This window comes from Bos indicus x Bos taurus, chromosome 9 (assembly GCF_003369695.1).
Source record: "Bos indicus x Bos taurus breed Angus x Brahman F1 hybrid chromosome 9, Bos_hybrid_MaternalHap_v2.0, whole genome shotgun sequence".
In the NCBI taxonomy this organism is placed as follows: Eukaryota; Metazoa; Chordata; class Mammalia; order Artiodactyla; family Bovidae; genus Bos; species Bos indicus x Bos taurus.
The window spans coordinates 3,035,987-3,055,127 of NC_040084.1; the positions used below are offsets into that span (position 1 = coordinate 3,035,987).

The window sequence follows — 19,141 nt, forward strand, 5'->3', positions numbered from 1 at the left end:
TTGTGGTTGTATATAAGAAGAGATATCATCAATATTCAACTAGATATATATTTATTTTATTAAAAAAAGGGCCTAAAAGACTTAATGATGCCCTCCCAACATAATTCATATGACTTAAAAATTTCCTATTACTAAACTTTTTAAAGTCATGTTTAAATATACAGAAAAGGATACATTTCTCTAGCTTATATTAACACAATAATTTGAAATAGAGATTGCCAGAAACTGTTGTATTTTGACATGCTAATTTACTTTCCCATGTATTAAATTACTTACTCTGAATCTTCCAATTATGTTGAAACACCATCTTTCATTCAGACAGTTGATGGTGAACAATCTGCAGTGGTAAATTACTTTCTCTCAGTTTTTTCCAGTAAATCTTGGCATACAACTGTAAAAAAAAAAGGTGTAACTGAGAAAACCTGCAACCTAAATATTTTCACAGAATTCTATTAACAGGCTACTCAAAATAATAATGGTTTGTTAAATCAAATAAAACATTTATTGTCACATGATGTTTTCAATCATTTTGTCCATGCATATTTGTATTTCTTAACAAAGGAGAAAAATTTTATTTATTTAGAGGGAATTGGAATAAACTATATTTTCCTGAGTGGTCTTAATATTATATTTTGAGAGGTAAGAGTAAAATCAAGCTTGGACTAAATGGATATTTAATAATTAGTTCAGTTCATTCATTCAGTGTGTCCGACTCTTTGCAACCCCATGGACTGCAGCATGCCAGGCTTCCCTGTCCATCACCAACTCCTGGAGTTTGTCAAACTATTGCCCATCGAGGTGGTGATGCCATCCAACCATCTTATTATTTAATAATATTATTATTAAATAATAATAAAATATGGGTTTTAGGAAACTACTGGAATAAGTGAAACTCTTATTGAAACATGAAAAAAAAATGACAGAAAAGGTTTTAAATGTTCAGCAGAGTCATTCTATTGGAACAGGAAATGGCAACTCATTCCAGTGTCCTTGCCTGGAAAATTCCATGGAAAGAGCATCCTGACAAGCTACAGTCCATGGAGTCATAAAGTGTCGGACACTATTGAGCAACTGAGCTCATTCTAGACTGATGATATGCTATTAGGAGGTAATGATGACATACTGGAATTCTAGACATAGTGCAAATAGCTATAGTGGACAATGTATGATCATAGATAAGCTAATTACAAAGCTTTGCTTCTTTGTCAGTTGTCATACTTGCATTTTTAATAAAGCAAGTTTGTAATGTCAGTGCCTTATAGTAAACCTTTTATGGTGTAACCTAAGTGCTTGATGAAAGTGAAAGAGGAGTGAAAAAGTTGGCCTAAAGCTCAACATTCAGAAAACTAAGATCATGGCATCTGGTCCCATCACTTCATGGCAAATATATGGGGAAACAGTGGAAACAGTGTCAGACTTTATTTTTTGGGGCTCCAAAAATCACTGCAGATGGTGATTGCATCCATGAAATTAAAAGACACATACTCCTTGGAAGGAAAGATATGATCAAACTAGATAGCATATTAAAAAACAGAGACGTTACTTTGCCAACAAAGGTCCGTCTACTCAAGGCTATGGTTTTTCCAGTGGTCATGTATGGATGTGAGAGGTGGACTGTGAAGAAAGCTGAGCACTGAAGAATTGATGCTTTTGAACTGTGGTGTTGGAGAATACTCTTGAGAGTCCCTTGGACTGCAAGGAGATCTAACCAGTCCATTCTAAAGATCTGTCCTGGGTGTTCATTGGAAGGACTGATGCTAATGCTGAAACTCCAGTACTTTGGCCACCTCATGCCAAGAGTTGACTCATTGGAAAGTACTCTGATGCTGGGAGGGATTGGGGGAAAGAAGAGAAGGGGACAACAGAGGATGAGATGGCATCACCAATTCGATGGACATGAGTTTGAGTGAACTCCGGGAGTTGGTGATGGACAGGGAGGCCTGGGGTGCTGCGATTCATGGGGTCGTAAAAAGTCAGACAAGACTGAGTGACTGAACTGAACTCAACTGAAGTGCTTGACATTAACCTTTTGGTGGCTATGGCATCCATTTCCGATATGGATTTGGAATAAACACATTGCTGCTGTGTGAGTCTACCCGGGACTAGATAGGCAACGTGCCATGCCCCACCGTCCCATTGAGTCCTCTTTAGAGATCTTGAATGATTTTGGTAACTGAACTGTTGAGTAACCCCAACTTCTTCTTTTTTTTTTTGTAACCCCAACTTCTGACCTTACCCTTCCTGCTCTTTTATTCCCATTGTCACGTTTTAAATTCACCAATAGTAAATGACCCTCATAAATCCTAGGTCTCACCTTCAACACCAATGAAGACCAAAACTCCAGGCCTGTCTCTGCCACCTGGACACAGAGTTCTCCATGCTGTTTAGTTTCCATGCCCTGTGAATACTATCATGCCTTATTTTACCTAAGTTCCTTGATTGTTGTTCCTGAGGTGTGTCTTGCAAGCATAATAAGACCTGCAAGGGCCAGCCCAGCCCAAGCACTGGCTGTCAGTGGGGAAATCTGTGAGGGTTTCCACAGTCAGTGCAGGCCAGGTGAAGGGCTCTGGCATTGCTAGCCAATGGCACCACTATCTAAAGACTGAGAAACTCAAGAAATGAATCTTTATTCCAGTCCACTGCAGTGCTTTAGCTGCAATAAATGACGTGCTAAAGAACACATACTGGTTTTCAGGGTTTCTTTGCCCTCAATCTTATTAATTTGTGAGAAATATTCCAGTCTTTAAAATCACATGTACTAAATTTCTGTTGTTAAGGGAATGAGGCACCAAAGTAAATCATAATGCATCTCTCTAAACACTTACAAACTAAGACCCACAATAATATCTGTTAAGACTCAGTTGTTAGTAGTTGATTTAATAATAAAATGAATTGACCTATATATCCATTACTTTAAATTTGCTAAGCATAGAGGATAAGTTCATAAAGAAAGAATCAAAGACCACACCAACACAGTCCAGTAAAACAACAACAGAAAAAACTTTAGTAATTCACCTGTCCTGCTGTTCGAGGCTCAGTTTCACACTCTCACCTTGAGAATTTAAGCATTGCCTCATCTATATCATGAGTAACCATACTTTGTTTTTTGTTTTTTAGCAATGACATTATTTTTTTGTCAGCCACTAGATTAATTACTTTTATACATTATTATTTTGCAATTCACCTTTCATAATTCTTGTGTGACATTTATTATTGCCACTATCAGCTCAGTTCAGTTCAGTTCAGTCACTCAGGTGTGTCCGACTCTGTGACACCATGAAATGCAGCACGCCAGGCCTCCCTATCCATTACCAACTCCCAGAGTTCACTCAAATTCATGTCCATCGAGTTGGTGATGCCATCCAGCCATCTCATCCTCTGCTGTCCCCTTTTGCTCCTGCCCCCAATCCCTCCCAGCATCAGGGTCTTTTCCAATGAGTCAACACTTCACATGAGGTGGCCAAAGTACTGGAGTTTCAGCTTTAGTATCATTCCTTCCAAAGAAATCCCAGGACTGATGTCCTTTAGAATGGACTGGTTGGATCTCCTTGCAGTCCAAGGGACTCTCAAGAGTCTTCTCCAACATCACAGTTCAAAAGCAGCAATTCTTCGGTGCTCAGCTTTCTTCACAGTCCAACTCTCACATCCATACATGACCACTGGAAAAACCATAGCCTTGACTAGATGGACCTTTGTTGACAAAGTAATGTCTCTGCTTTTGAATATGCTATCTAGGTTGGTCATAACTTTCCTTCCAAGGAGTAAGCATCTTTTAATTTCATGGCTCCAATCATATATAATAAATGAGGAAACATACTTAGTGAAATTAGTTGCTTTGATAATATGACTAGTTTTGGAGCAGTTATTAAATTTAAGTATGCTTTAACTCTAAATGCATTGTATTCTGCTACTCCACTAATGAAATCCATTGAGGTGTGCTTACCTTGCTTTTCTTATCCTGAGGAACTAACCAGAGATCCAGAAATAATTCCTGACAGAGTCCAGCTCCAGCAGCCAGGAATTCAACCTGAAGGGAGGGACAGTGTTGGCAAGTAACGATGCACCCTCTCAATTTTCTTGGACTGCCTATTTATTTCAAGTTTAAGATTTTCTTTTATACTTTTACAAAAGCATTAGGTCAGAAATTTGACATTTTCAGTTCCCCCTCACCCAGATTTATTATCTCCATAAATCACTGTTGACCTTCAAACAGAGTTCCTGCTTCAGCAATTCTCTCTGAATCAGCTTTACCATCTATTATCTACTTCCTCTTATGTGTCCTATAGTTAACTTGTGATTACATTGTAACTCATGCTACATTCCTCAGTTTATTTCTTATCTTTCTAAATCCTGTTTGCTCCTAATATCCTGAGCTCACTATCTCTTAAAAAGGCTTTTAGCTATTAGTATCTCTAAAATTCCTAACCTCTATGCTGCTGCTGCTAAGTCTCTTCAATCGTGTCCAACTCTGTGCGACCCCATAGATGGCAGCCCACCAGGCTCCCCCGTCCCTGGGATTCTCCAGGCAAGAACACTGGAGTGGGTTGCCATGTCCTTCTCCAACGCATGAAAGTGAATAAGCTATAGTAAAATATGCTAACATTACAACATTTCTTAAATCTTTAACTTCTATTTTAATTATTTCTAAGCCCTAAATTCAGTAAACTCCTTTGCCATAAACATTTTGCTCACAAATAAGCTTCAGATAGCAATCCCTCCCATGGCCTCAATCTGCAGCCTATGTCCTCATCCTGGAACACTGTTTTGTAAAAGTCCTTGAACAAATGTCAATGATTAACTTTATGATTTATTCTCTGAGCACAGTTGCAGAAGGCTTTGTGCCTTCTCATACTCCTCTCAAGAACAATAAGCACCTTAATATTCCTTTTCAGTCAACTCATCTGAGGAGAGGGAAAAACAAGTCAGAATCACAAGGCCTAACTCCTTCATCCCAGGTCTGTGCCTGCAGGACAAAGAGAGGGAGTTGGGACCGTGCCTCCATTTTGTCAGTAATGCCTAACGCAGTTCCCAACACATTCCAAATACCATTTTGCTATGAAAGGTATCATTTTAACCTTTTCCTACTTGGACTGTGGATGACAGAAAGGGGGAAGCATCAGAAAATCCTAAGATTATGTTGAATTATGGCTATCAGACCTCAGTGTGTCTTTTGCATTTGAATGAATTAAATTGTCCAAGACTAACTAAACTCCCCTTCATAGATCATAGTCTTGTGGTGCAGCAGATTTCATAACTCAGTGATGCTACCAGTCATGCCATGCAGGGCCATCTATGACAGATGGTTCTTAGTGAAGGTTTCTGACAAAATGTGGTCCACTGGAGAAAAAACTGGCACCCCAATCCAGTATTCTTTAGTGAAGAACTCCTTAAAGATTATGAAAAGGAAATAATGTATGACAACAGAAGATAAGTTACCCAGGTTAGGTTGCACTATGTTGCTGGGGAAGAGAGAAGAACAATTAAAAATAGCTCCCTGGCCAATGTGCTGTAATTTGAACATCCTTTGACATTGCTCTTCTTTGGCCACTGCTGAGTTTGTTCAAACTGCTGCACAGTTGCACTCATTTCACATGCTAGCAAAATCATGCTCAAAATTCTCCATGCTAGGCTTCAAAAGTATGTGGACTGAGAAATTCAGATGTTCAAGTTGGATTTAGAAAAGGCAGAGAAACCAGAGATTAAATTGCCAACATCCATTGGATCATAGAAAAAGCAAGAAAATTCCAGAAGAACATCTGCTTCTGCTTTACTGACTACACTAAAGCCTTTGACTGTGTGGATAGCAACAAACTGTGGAGAATTCTTAAAAAGATGGAAATACCAGACCACCTAACCCATCTGCTATGAAACCTGTAAGTAGGTCAAGAAGCAACAGGTAGAACCAGACATGGAACAACAGACTGGTTCAAAAATGGGAAAGGAATACATCAAAGCTGTATATTGTCATCCTGTTTTTTTAACTTTTATGCAGAGTACATCACATAAAATGCTGGGGTGAATGAAGCACAAGTTGGAATCAAGATTGCTGTAAGAAATGCCAATAACCTCAGATATGCAGATGACACAATCCTTCTGGCAGAAAGCTAAGACAAACTAAAGAGCCTCTTGATGAAAGTGAAACAGGAGAGTGAAAAATCTGGCTTAAAACTCAATATTCATAAAACAAAGATCATGGCATCTGGTTCCATCACTTCATGGGAAATAGAATGGAAATGAAATAGTAACAGACTTTATTTTTGTGGGCTCCAAAATCACTGCAGATGGTAATTGCAGCCATGAAATTAAAAGATGCTTGCTACTTGAAAGAAAAGCTATGATCAAACTAGACAGCATATCGGGGTTTCCCTGATAGCTCAGTTGGTAAAGAATCCACCTGCAATGCAGGAGACCTCAGTTCAATTCCTGCATTGGGAAGATCCACTGGAGAAGGGATAGGTTACCCACTCAAGTATTTTTGGGCTTCCTTGGGGCCTTAGTTGGTAAAGAACCCTCCCACAATACGGGAGACCCAGGTTCAATCCCTGTGTTGGGAAGATCAGTTGGAGAAGGGAACAAATTCCCACTCTAGTATTCTGTGCTGGATAATTCCATGGGCTGCATAGTTCATGGGGTTGCAAAGAGTCACAAGAGACTGAGAGACTTTCACTTTTCAGACAGCGTATTAAATGCAGAGGCATTACTTTTCCAACAAAGGTCTGTCTAGTCAAAGGTATGGTTTTCCAGTAGTCATGTGTAGATATGGGAGTTGGACCATAAAGAAAGCTGAGTGCCTAAGTATTGATGCTTTTGAACTGTGGTGTTGGAGAAGACTCTTGAGAGTTCCTTGGACTGCAAGGAGATCCAATCAGTCCATCCTAAAGTAAATGAGTCCTGAATATTCATTGGGAGCACTATTGCTGAAGATGAGGCTCCAATAGTTTGGCCATCTGATGTGAAGGACTGACTCATTAGAAAAGACCCTGATGCTGGGAAAGATTGAAGGCTGGAGAAGGGGATGACAGGATGAGATGGTTTGATGGCATCTCTCACTTGATAGACTTGAGTTTGAGCAAACTCCAGGAGTTGATGATGGACAAGGAAGCCTGTTGTTCTGTAGTCCATGGAATTGCAAAGATTTGAACATGACTGAACAACTGAACTGAACTGAACTGATTCTTTTACAGAGAATCTTTAGTAAGAATATTTGTTTTATTATTTTCTTCAACTAGATTACCTGGGTAATATATATATATTTTTAGTATCAATAGTTTGCCTGCATACCAATATTTCTCTCACCTACAAATAAACAGTAGTTGGTACAATATTGGAGATGACAATATTTTCTCTTGATCTACAGATACTCTACATGTGTTCTGAGGCTATCAATGTACTTCCACTGTTTGAAGCTACCAGTATTTCAAATAAACAATGTGATACTGCTCTGATCACTTTTTCTTTTGTAAGTGTATTGTCATTTGTGCCTTGAAGCATGACAGATATTTCTCTATGTATCAATTTAGCTTCCATAGAGAGCCTTTTCAATATGCAGACTGTTTCTCCAACTCAGATAAATAGTCTACAATTTGATTAATTATTGCTTCTCCTTTACATGTTGCTTTTACTCTTTCTAGAGCTGCTATTTTTCACTAGAACATCCGATGTATAGTTATATTTTATATAAACTACTCTTTTGTGATAAACATGATGGTGTTAGGAAAGATGAAATATTTCATGAAGCTGGAGGGTGAGAGGCATGTAAATAATTGTAATAAAAATATTTATGGCATCGTTTTTAGAGGTTAAGTGGGAGATTATGTATAGAAAAGCAGAGATGAACTGAAAAGATACACATAAGGAAAGAAAGATAATGGAAAGAAAATATTTTAGTGGAAAATCTAGCTAGGAAAACACACACACACACACTTTGATCCTCACATTTTTCTTTTCTTAAAATAAGTTTCTGTAACTGCCTTAAATGTATCTCCATTATTGGGTTGCATTTTGTCAATTAGGCTAATATTTATGCAACAATTAGTTTTACTCTATTTCTGGAACAGAGTATCCCAAACTTTGCTCAATTACCTATGGAATACCTGCTACTGATTTTAGAGAAGTGTCATGTGTTGTTGGATCACAGCATTGAACAAAGTAGAACAATGACAACCATTACAGAGTAAAATTTTGTAAGCCACATTTTGGTAAATACTTCCTATGTTTCAGAAACATTGGTGTTTATCACAGTTGTTTATTTTAAAAGTATAGAAAACTCACAAAATAAAATAAAATCAGTGACCAAATGTTTAGTTCACTTCAAAAACAAGTTTTTAAAATATATAATTTTCAAAATATCAAATAGATTATCAATTTGATAAAATTTAAAAATAAATGTTCAATTCCATTTTAACAAATGATTGACAGAAAACTCTTAAAGCAATGCATTAAAATAATAAATCTTCCATTCTATAAATGTAAAAAACTTGAAAATTAAACATTATTTGATATTTTAAGGAGCTAACTTCAAAGACAATATGCTTCAAAAACAATGTCACTTTGTGTACTTAGTATATCCTTGCTTAACATTTTATAGCTGCTGAAACAGTTGTTTCAAACATAATGTTGTTCTAGGAAATGAAAAGGAGAAATTCACAAAGTAACTCAAAATTATTTTCCCTGACTTTGTTATACAGAAATACTCTTATCACTTGTTTAATTGGAGGAGGTTTTTACGACATTATTTTTTCAATGCTTGACCATTCTAAGTTGTAAGTTTTATCTCAAATAAAACATTGTCTCAGTATTTGTTCCTTAGATTCTTCCTGTATAGATGGAGATTCTGATACAGAGTCACGTGTATCAATTTTAACACCACCATGTTCCATTTCCTGGAAAAAGGCCTTTGAAGTAAATAGACTTATTCTAACAATAGAAGCTTTGCAATACTGCTAGATGCTTACTCTGTGACATATACGGGCACAGACGAATGTGTAACCATAGACTATTCATTTCATTAATTTATCTTTTTTGCATAAACTGGACAACTCTGTCACTGTCTGGATCTCAACATAAATGATTCATATTTCATAGTTCTTGAATCATTAAAGTTATTAGACAAAAATATCTCTAGCTGTGGTCATTAAAATAAACACAATATACTTCAATGTTAGAATATAGAAAATTAGCATTAAATATTAAAGTGTTAATGTGTACAACTGAGTCACTTTGAGTCACTTTGTTGTACAACAGAATTAACACAACACTGTAAAACACATCAACATTAAAAAAAAAAAAAAAAAACTTAAGAACGGTAATATTTTGATATGCCAAACACCTATTTGCTTTGACTGTTTTTGCAAAACCACCTATATATCCTGCCTCCTCCTTTAGCTCCTTAGAACAGTTTTTCAGAGCTTTTTGGAAGGCTGCTTCCTGGGCTTAAATCCTCAGCAAATCCACTGAATAAAACTTAATCCTCAACTTAAAAAATTAAAACAGTAGTTTACCTGGCTTACTATATACTAGACTATGAGACAGAGAGAAATTGAAACTACATAAAAATATAATGATAGTGATAAATGTTACAAAATTTTAAAAATAATGGGTTAAATTAGAGTAGCTGGGGGAGCTATTTAAGGAATGTTTATTAAAATCAACAGGAAATATATCTTTGAGGAGATGTTATTTGAGTTAAACCCTAAGTGAATGAACATTGAGTTGGTGTAGTTTCTAGGAGAAATTTTCTTTAGATAGAAAATCAACAGACACAGAGGATTTAAGCAGATGCTTAAGGTATTCATGGAACTTCTTGAAGACCAAAGTGACAGGAATTGAGTAATCAAAGGGATCATAGTTGGAAAAGATGCAAAATGTGTCTAGTCTTCTGAGCATTTAAAGCTTAGATTTTATTTAAATATAATAAGAATCCATTTAAAGAGAGTACCAGGGGACAACATGATTTTATCACAAATACACTCTCTTATGAGAAAATAGATGATTAAGGAAAGAAAAATAAATTTTCTTTATCCACAGCTTTTATGATCTAATGATAGCAGCTCTGTTTTCTATTTATTCAGCCAAAAGCTATAGAGTCATTCATTTACTCATTTTCTCATTAACTCAGTCCAGCATAAGAAAATATATTCTCTTAATTCAATTTTAAGAATACATCAATAATTCAATCACTTTTCACCATGTCTCATCCAGGTTCAAACTAATAGTAAGGCGGATTACTACATTGCCTCGTAAGTGACCTCTTTGCGTCTGTTTCCCTAGTTTCTCTTCAACGCAACAACCAAAGTGTCATTTTAAAGTATATGCAAGATACTGTCACTCATTTGCCAGAAATACTGCAATACTTTGTATTTAACATAGAGTAAAATTCAAAGACCTCAAAACATCAGGCATGGTCAGCACTGTCTCCATCTCCAGTTTTCTGTCCATCCTCACCAACCCCTCCTCTCCTGTAGATCAGTTCTACTAACCTCCTTAGTATGATAGGAGCAGGCCAGGGGGATTTGCAGTGGATATTCCCTCTGCTATGGACACTCCTCTCTAAATATTTGCAAGTTCCATCACCTTACTCAAATCAGTGCCCAAACACAAGGTTTCTCAATGAAGCCTCCCTTGACCACCTACATACACTTGAATGGAGAGTCAAATCAAAGAGGTAAAACAGGATGCTAATGAACTTCCCAGATGAGAAATTCTGGTGGTTTTACTAAAAGAGTTAACTTCATAATGATAAAAGTGTTAATATTCATGATATATAGGTACAGCAGAATTAAAAGATTTACTGATAGACCAGAAATATACTTGTAGAGAGATAAAGAAACCAAAGATCAAGTAAAGAACACTTACAGAAAATCAGGTTTATCCAGGGATTGAAAAATCAATCATTTCAATGGAATAGTTTAAGTGTGAGTTGCCATACTAGATAGGCATGACAATGGATGCAGGTTAACCGGTTAGAATACAGGAGTAAGCAGGTTTCATGATTTCGGCCCAACAGAACATGAAGGAAGGGAGATATGGAGATACAAATTGTCAAAAAATTTAAGCAACCAGGTGGATAGATTCCCAAGACAGACACTGAGATCATCAAGAAAGATGACAATTGTGGTAGAGAAAAGGACACAAGCCAGATGCTAGACACAATGGGGGATGGAGACACTGTGAGAGAAGAGATGCTTGAAAGGAGCCTGGAGAGAGAGGAATACCATTAGTGAGAGAATGGCCTATGGTAGAGTCAAGTTCTCAAGATGACAGGCTTTTCATGGGGAAGGAGAATTATCTGGGTGCCGCAACCAGGGCAAGGCTATACACACCCTTCCTCACCAGATGTACACGGGTTGTTGGTGAATGGATAATCCCACTAAAGAGGACTCCAAGTCCTCAGATTTCAGTCAGAGAAAGAAAGGAAGGTATGCAAAGAACATGGTGTTGGAGCATTTGCTGATAACAGAAGAGATTTCAAGGGCATAGTGGAGAGCAGTGGACACTGAAGTGTTAGAGGCTGCATAGAGCAGTGTGAGGATAAATCCATTTGATCAGGTATGAGCTGGAAGACTTTGAGGTTACATGATGCAAATTCAATCTTTATGTATCTACTTCTGTAGTGACTTCTGTCATTATGTTTTATTAGTTATTATTCACAAGGGAATTAATAGGTTCAGGACTAATAGAAATTGTACATATATTCTCAAACTGAAGCACTTATGGGTCCAGGTTTAAATACAACTTATGTCAACCATAACAGTCTTTGAAAATATAAAATTATATTGACTGAGTAGAAGATGCTCTTGATGATGAAATGTCAACAGTGTCCCAGGTGTTTTCAGTTGTAATAGTTTATAGCTATAATCTGAATTTTTAAATTTTAGCAAGCTTTCTTCCATGTTAGATTTCAGAAATATTTATTCAAAAGAAAAAGCTAGCCTATAAACATGGCTATTGATTCCAATGAAAGAATTTTTTTTAGATAATCAGCTAACCTAGTTTTTTAGATAATTCACTCCAAGAGATTGAAGTTTCCTGTTAGTTAAAAATTACTGAGTGACCAAGTAGAAACTTTACATTAATTAATAAATTCCTTATCCAAATGTGTGATTGCTATTTTTAAAAGAATTTTTCAATATTAATGTGAAAATACAGCTTTATTACTTTTTGAAAAGAAATATGCTGACCTATGTATTTGAATGGTATGATGTTCTATTTCAAAGCCACAACCAATACAATATTTTAAAGTAATTAGCTTCCAATTAAATAAATTTAAATTTAAAATAAATAAATAAAATAATTTTTTAAAAATAAAATAAAAAAAGCCACAACTCATACTTAAGTAAGTTTACCCATAACAGACAGTGAAAACCCTAACCCCACCCATGGCTGGTGTGGTGAGATATCACACAAAGGAAATGCTCAAACTAACTTGAGGAAAAAAAAAAAAAGTATATTAATACACTGACTTGACACTTAATGGGGGAAAGCTATAATTGCAACTTTGAGTAGGAAACAAGCAAACAGAAAAAACAGGCTAAGGGAATAAAATAGAACATTACTATCTCATGAAATGTCTTAGACTTTGAGTAGAGAAAATGAACATTTTAAAATGCAAAAATATTTCTATATAGCACAATTTCTGATTTTAAAAAACATACTTATTTTTCTAATATCTAGTTTATAGTATCTTTTAAAAGATAACTCTCAATAAAATAAATTTTTAAACAATTGATTTTCAGATTGGAAAAAAAGTAATATGAAATGTTAATATGGAATATTAATATTCATATTAATGTTAATATGAATATGGAAAAAAGTAATATGAAACCACTACATGGTTTCATTACCATCTGTTTCCTGATTTGTATTTCCTCATTTCATTCTGAATATTCAGAATGTGATCATCTTTACATTAGACAACATTAAAGGCATTGCATCTTTTAAATATCAAAATAGATTACTGTGCGTATGTGTCTACATTTATCCTCCCATGTGTGTGATTGTGAGATTGTACATGATGGCAAAATGAGAACTGTGAGTCATGATAGTCTTCAAAGCCCCTGTGTGGTCTGGTGACACAGCACTCCCCTCTCTTATGTGCAATGGAGAATACAGACTCCTTCCTCTCAGAGCAGGGTACTGTTACCTTCAACGCCCTGCATCTCCTGCAGAGAGTAGGCCCAGACCTTGAAAGGCCTCACTACAGCTGGACTCTGCAATCCTGAACCTTGCCTCTCACACACACGGAACAGGGTCACAGAGACCTGCAGCTTCAGCACTGCCTTTGAAGAAGCTCCTGGGCTGTGCAATGAGCTCCTGACAAGCTCTCACACCCCTAACTCAGTTCTAGCACTTGCAATTGCCTCACTAGGAGCCACCTCCAAGGCCATCAAGGCCTCTTATCATCATCTACCACAGGCACCTAAAGAAGCCAGACACCTATCCAGCTCACTCCTCACTTTATGGATCTTTTCTCTAATCATTTTTAAGCTTTGTGTCATCTTTAAGCCATATTTTTTTTAATTGAAGTATAGTTAATTTGCACTTATGTTATTTTTCAAATATACAACTAAGTAATCCAGCAGCTCAAACAGATTAATACCAGAAAAACAAATGAGCCAATCAAAAAATGGAAAGAAAACCTAAACAGATATTTCTCCATAGACATAGAGATAGCTAATAAGCATATGAAAAGATGCTTGACATCGCTCATTATTAGAGAAATGCAAATAAAAACTACAATGATATATCATCTCCATCAGTCATAATAATCATATCAAAAAATCTATGAATGATAAATACTGGAGAGGATGTGGAGAAAAGGGAACCCTCCTACAATGTTGGTGATAATATAAATTGGTGCAGCCACTATGGAGAACACTATGGAGGTTCCTTAAAAAGCTAAAAATAGAACTACCATGTTATTGTTGTTGCTGTTCAGTTGCCCAGTTATGTCTGACTCTGCAACCCCATGGACTGCAGCATGCCAAGCCTCCCTGTCCCTCACCATCTCTCAAAGTTTGCCCAAGTTCATGTCCATTGCATTGCTGATGCCACCCAGCTATCTCATCCTCTGATGCTCTCTTCTCCTTCTGCCCTCAATCTTTCTCAGCATCAGGGGCTTTTCCACTGACTCAGCTGTTCACATCAGATGACCAAAAAACACTGCAACTTCAGCCTCAGTGCTACCATATGACCCAGCAATCCCACTCCTGGGCATGTATCAGGAGAAAACCATCATTTGAAAAGATATATACACCCCAATCCCTTGTAGCTCAGTTGATAAAGAATCTGACTGAAATGAAGGAGACTTGGGTTCAGTTCCTGAGTTGGGAAGATCCCTTGAAGAAGGAAATGGCTACCCCCTCCAGTATTCTTGCCTGGGGAATCCTATGGAGAGAGGAACCTGGCAGGCTACAGTCCATGGGGTCACAAAAGTCGGACATGACTTAGTGACTCAATCTCCATCCACCTCAATGTTCATTGCACCACTATTTACAATAGCCAACACATGGAGGTAACCTAAATGCCCATTGACAGAGGAATGGATGAAGAAGATATTGCACATATATACAATGGAATATTATCAGTCATAAGAAAAATGAAATAATGCTATTTGCACCAACATGGATCTAAATCTTCATCTTAACTTTGCAGAGATTGCCACACATAGTAAGTCAAAGACAAACATCATATGATGTCATTTATATGTGCAATCTGAAAAATGATACAAAAGAACTTACTTATAAAACAGAAATAGACTCATGAACACTTTTTTTTTTTTTTTTTACATAATCTCACGTGATGGCTGCTCTCTCTCCCTCCCCATTCACATCAGTTGTGACTGTTAGCAGGTGTCCTCCTTGTCCTCCTGTGACTTGCAGATAGTGCCGCATCCTCCTCCTTAAACATCTCAATTATTTGAAGATGGTGCTACTCATATTTCTTCCTGTAGTATCCACAGCTAACCCTCCTGGGGATTCCCTCTCATTCTAGTTTTTCAGCATTTGACACCTGGACTATCATATATTTTTCTCTGATACAATCCCAGTTTTACTGAGTTATTTCAACACCTGCATAGTTCACTTATCAGAGGAGAAGACCATCTTTACTCAAGATCTAAATTTCATCTTAACCTTCCAAATTACTCCCACTGTAGTATTCTACATACCATCAGATCAAATCAGTCGCTCAGTCCTGTCTGACTCTTTGCGACCCCATGAATTGCAGCACGCCAGGCCTCCCTGTCCATCATCAACTCCCGGAGTTCACTGAGACTCATGTCCATCGAGTCAGTGATGCCATCCAGCCATCTCATCCTCTGTCGTCCCCTTCTCCTCTTGCCCCCAATCCCTCCCAGCATCAGAGTCTTTTCCGATGAGTCAACTCTCCATACCTAATGACATTCCCTCAACAATCCTAATTTTAAGCATCATGTGGTACTTCCATTGACAGACTCATTCATTTTTTCAGCTCAATCCTTTTAGTATATTAAGTCAATTCTTAAGCCCCACAATCCATTCACCTACCAACTCTTCAATATCCTCTGGTCCTTTCATATATTCACTTTGTTACTTTCCTGAATTAGATGGCATGGTCCATTTCTAAACTGACTTGTTGCATATACCTTCAAATCACTCATCTTTTTCCCTCCATTATTGCAGCCTGATTAAGACCCAGCTGTAGTTTAATTCAACATACAAGCTATTGCATATGAGTAACTACAAATGGTTTGAGCATGCTACAATTTACTGCAGATTGAACTCACTTAAATTCATTTCATTAACTCCAAGGATACATCTATTATTGCATCTAAGTAATATACTCTATTTCCCTCTCATTTATGTGTATAGCTATTTTACATCTTTTCATCTCACTTTAGTTCTTATTTTGCTTGGGAATAAAAGCAAATGGAAGATACTTTCCAAATGATTCAACACTACATATTGAAAACATTTAAACTGATAAAAATATTCTACTCTTCCTCCTATTATAATTAGCTCTCATCCTAGCTAAGCCAAGTCCTACTATATCCCATCCCATAAGTGATATATTTTAAACTTCCTTTAGCCTCCACTCCATTACAGGAAATGATCATTTCTTTCCTTCCATTCTGGGCATAGTCAATATTTTTTTTTCTCACCACTCTATCAAACTGTTATTTTTAGGGAAATCATCATTTTCAATTTCCTTTTGCAAAAATCAACTCATTTTTCTCTAAATATTTGTAGTGACCTATTTTAAGATATTCTAGCATTGACTTAGCATTCTTATAGTACTTTATAATGTCCATGAGGATGTTTATGACCTCAATTCACTGACTCCTACTTTTTAATTTTATATTCCTATCATTTAATTACCTTTCCTGGTGGCTCAGAGGTTAAAGTGTCTGCCTGCAATTACCCTTAAATATAAGAGTGCCCAAGGTCTCAGTGTGAAAAGCTCTCATTTCCCAATACAGACCAATATCAAGATAATTTCATTTAGTTTCCTGGTTTTAAATGGCATTACTATATTTCTGGCTTTGAGATGTATATAAGAAGCTCAGAGTCTCCTCTAGGATGGACACTGACACCCCTGAATTCCCACCTCACACTTATTCTTGTCTTCATTAGGCATCACAGCTAACACCCAAACTCCACCCTTCCCAATTACGCTTCTCTTTTTTCATATTTTCTCATTTTAGGAAATTATATTCCAACCTTGCAATGGAACATAAAGCTTAGAGTTACTTAAGCTTCTTTTTATCTCTTGATTCACATCCAGTCCTTTATCAAAATACTGAATCTTATTTAGAAAAGTACTCCAAATTAGGTACTTAAAACCCTTATCATATGTCTTCCTGGTAGCAATGGTAGTCACCACCATCTCTAGTCTGTATTATATAGTAGTTTCCTAGCAGGTGTCCTAATTTCTTGCCTTGGATCATTCAAGACTATCCCAGTCTAGGAAAATGAGTCAAAATGATTTCTCTAAGCAGCATCTACCTATTTGAATGTAAGTTTCTTCAGGTAAGGGCAAGATGTCTGTTTTACATTTCTCTTTTGTACTGCTATAGAAGAGATTTTCAGTATGAAGAGAAACTCTTAAAGTTTTTTTTTTTTTATAAATAACTTCTTTCATTTTCTGCAATTACTGTAGCTCATAAACTCATTTTATTTTAAAATTATTAACACTTTCAATCAAAACATCCCTGAGTAACTTCAAAGAATAATCAAAGTTGTGTTCCACATGTCCAATGACTCCTAAATGTCAATTATTAGTATTTATTTTGATCATGCTGTGCAACATGCAGGATCTTACTTCTCTGACCAAGGATCAAATCCAAACTCACATTTCCTCCAGTGGAGGTATGCAGTTTCAACCACCAGACTAACAAGGAAGTCTTTTTCCACCCTGTACCACCTGTGCTCCACCGATCCCAATTTGTAGAAACCAGTAAAAATCAACTACTTTCTATTATGGGTTGTTTGTGGGCAATGTAGCTATTTGTTTTTCAGTAGCTAAGTCGTGTCTGACTTTGTGACCCCACAGACTACAACATGGCAGGCTCTCATGTCCTTGACTATCTCATGGAATTTGCTCAAATTCATGTCTATTAAGTCAGTGATACTATCTAACCATCTCATCCTCTGCCACCAACTTCTCCCTTTGCCATCACTCTTTCCCAGCATCAGGATCTTTTCCAGTGAGTTGGTTCTTCACATTAGGAGCCCAAAGTACTGGAGCTTAAGCTTCAGTATCAGTCCTTCCAATGAATAATAAGGGTTGATTATTGTTGACTATTGTTGATTATTGATGTCATCCTTTGGATCCTTGTGGTCCAAAGGAGTCTCGAAAGTCTTCTCCAACATCACAGTTTAAAAGGATCAATTTTTCTGTGCTTAGCCTTCATTATGGTCCAACTCTCACATCCATTTATGACTGTTGAAAAAGTCATAGCTTGGACTATATGGGCCTTTGTTGGCAAAGTAATGTCTCTGCTTGTTAATAAATAGGCTGTCTAGGTTTGTCATGGATTTTCTTCCAAGGAACAAGTGTCTTTTAATTTCATGGTTGCAGTCACCATCTGCTGTGATTTGGGAGCCCAAGAAAATAAAATCTGTCACTGCTTTCACTTTTTGCCCTTCTGTTTGCCATGAAGTAATGGGACAGGATGCCATGATCTTTGTTTTTTGAATGTTGAGCTTTAAGCCAGCTTTTTCACTCTCCTCTTTCACCCTCATCAAGAGGCTTTTTAGTTCCTCTTCACTTTCTACCATCTGGGTGATGTCATCTGCATATTTGAGGTTATTGCTGTTTCTCCTGAAAATCTTGATCCCAGCTTGTGATCCATGCAGCCCAGCATTTCTCATGATGTAGTCTGCATATAAGTTAAATAAGCAGAATGACAATACACAGTCTTGTCTCACTCCTTTCTCAAGTTTGAACTAGTCTGTTGTTCCAAGTCCGGTTCTGTTTCTTCTTGACCTGTATACAGGTTTTTCAGGAGACAGGTAAGGTGGTCTGTTATCCCCATCTTTTTAAGAATTTTCCACAGTTTGTTGTGATATACACAAAGACTTAGCATAGTCAGTGAAGCAGATGTTTTTCTGGAATTCTCTTGCTTTCCCTATGATCCAACGAATGTTTCCCTAGTGAGTTAAATGGTAAATTATCTGCCTACAGTGCAGGAGATTTGGGTTAGATCCCTGGGTTAGGAAGATCTCCTGGAGAAGGGAATGGCTACCAAATCCAGTATTCTTGTCTGGAGAATCCCATGGACAGAGGAGCCTGGTGGGTTACAGTCCATGGAGTTGCAAAGAATTGGACAGGACCTACTGGATTTGACTAGATGCCAATGGAGAAGGCAATGGCACCCCACTCCAGTACTCTTGCCTGGAAAATCCCATGGGTGGAGGAGCCTGGTAGGCTGCAGACCATGGGGTCGCAAAGAGTCGGACATGACTGAGCGACTTCACTTTCACTTTTCCCTTTCATGCATTGGAGAAGGAAATGGCAACCCACTCCAGTGTTCTTGCATGGAGAATCCCAGGGACGGGGGAGCCTGGTGGGCCGCCATCTATGGGGTCGCACAGAGTTGGACATGACTGAGGTGATGCAGCAGCAGCAGCAGCAGCAGCAGCAGATGCCAAATAAATTCCTA

General features: G+C 37.2%; 1 protein-coding gene across 1 annotated transcript in view; it reads right to left on the reverse strand.

The window, feature by feature from the left end:
* Window positions 1–19,141, reverse strand: part of EYS (eyes shut homolog) — a 284,045-nt gene that overhangs the window by 43,814 nt on the left and 221,090 nt on the right. The window contains 3 exon segments of the mRNA XM_027552187.1: window positions 277–391; window positions 2,427–2,524; window positions 3,944–4,027. Of these exon segments, the coding sequence (XP_027407988.1) occupies window positions 277–391; window positions 2,427–2,524; window positions 3,944–4,027 (297 nt within the window).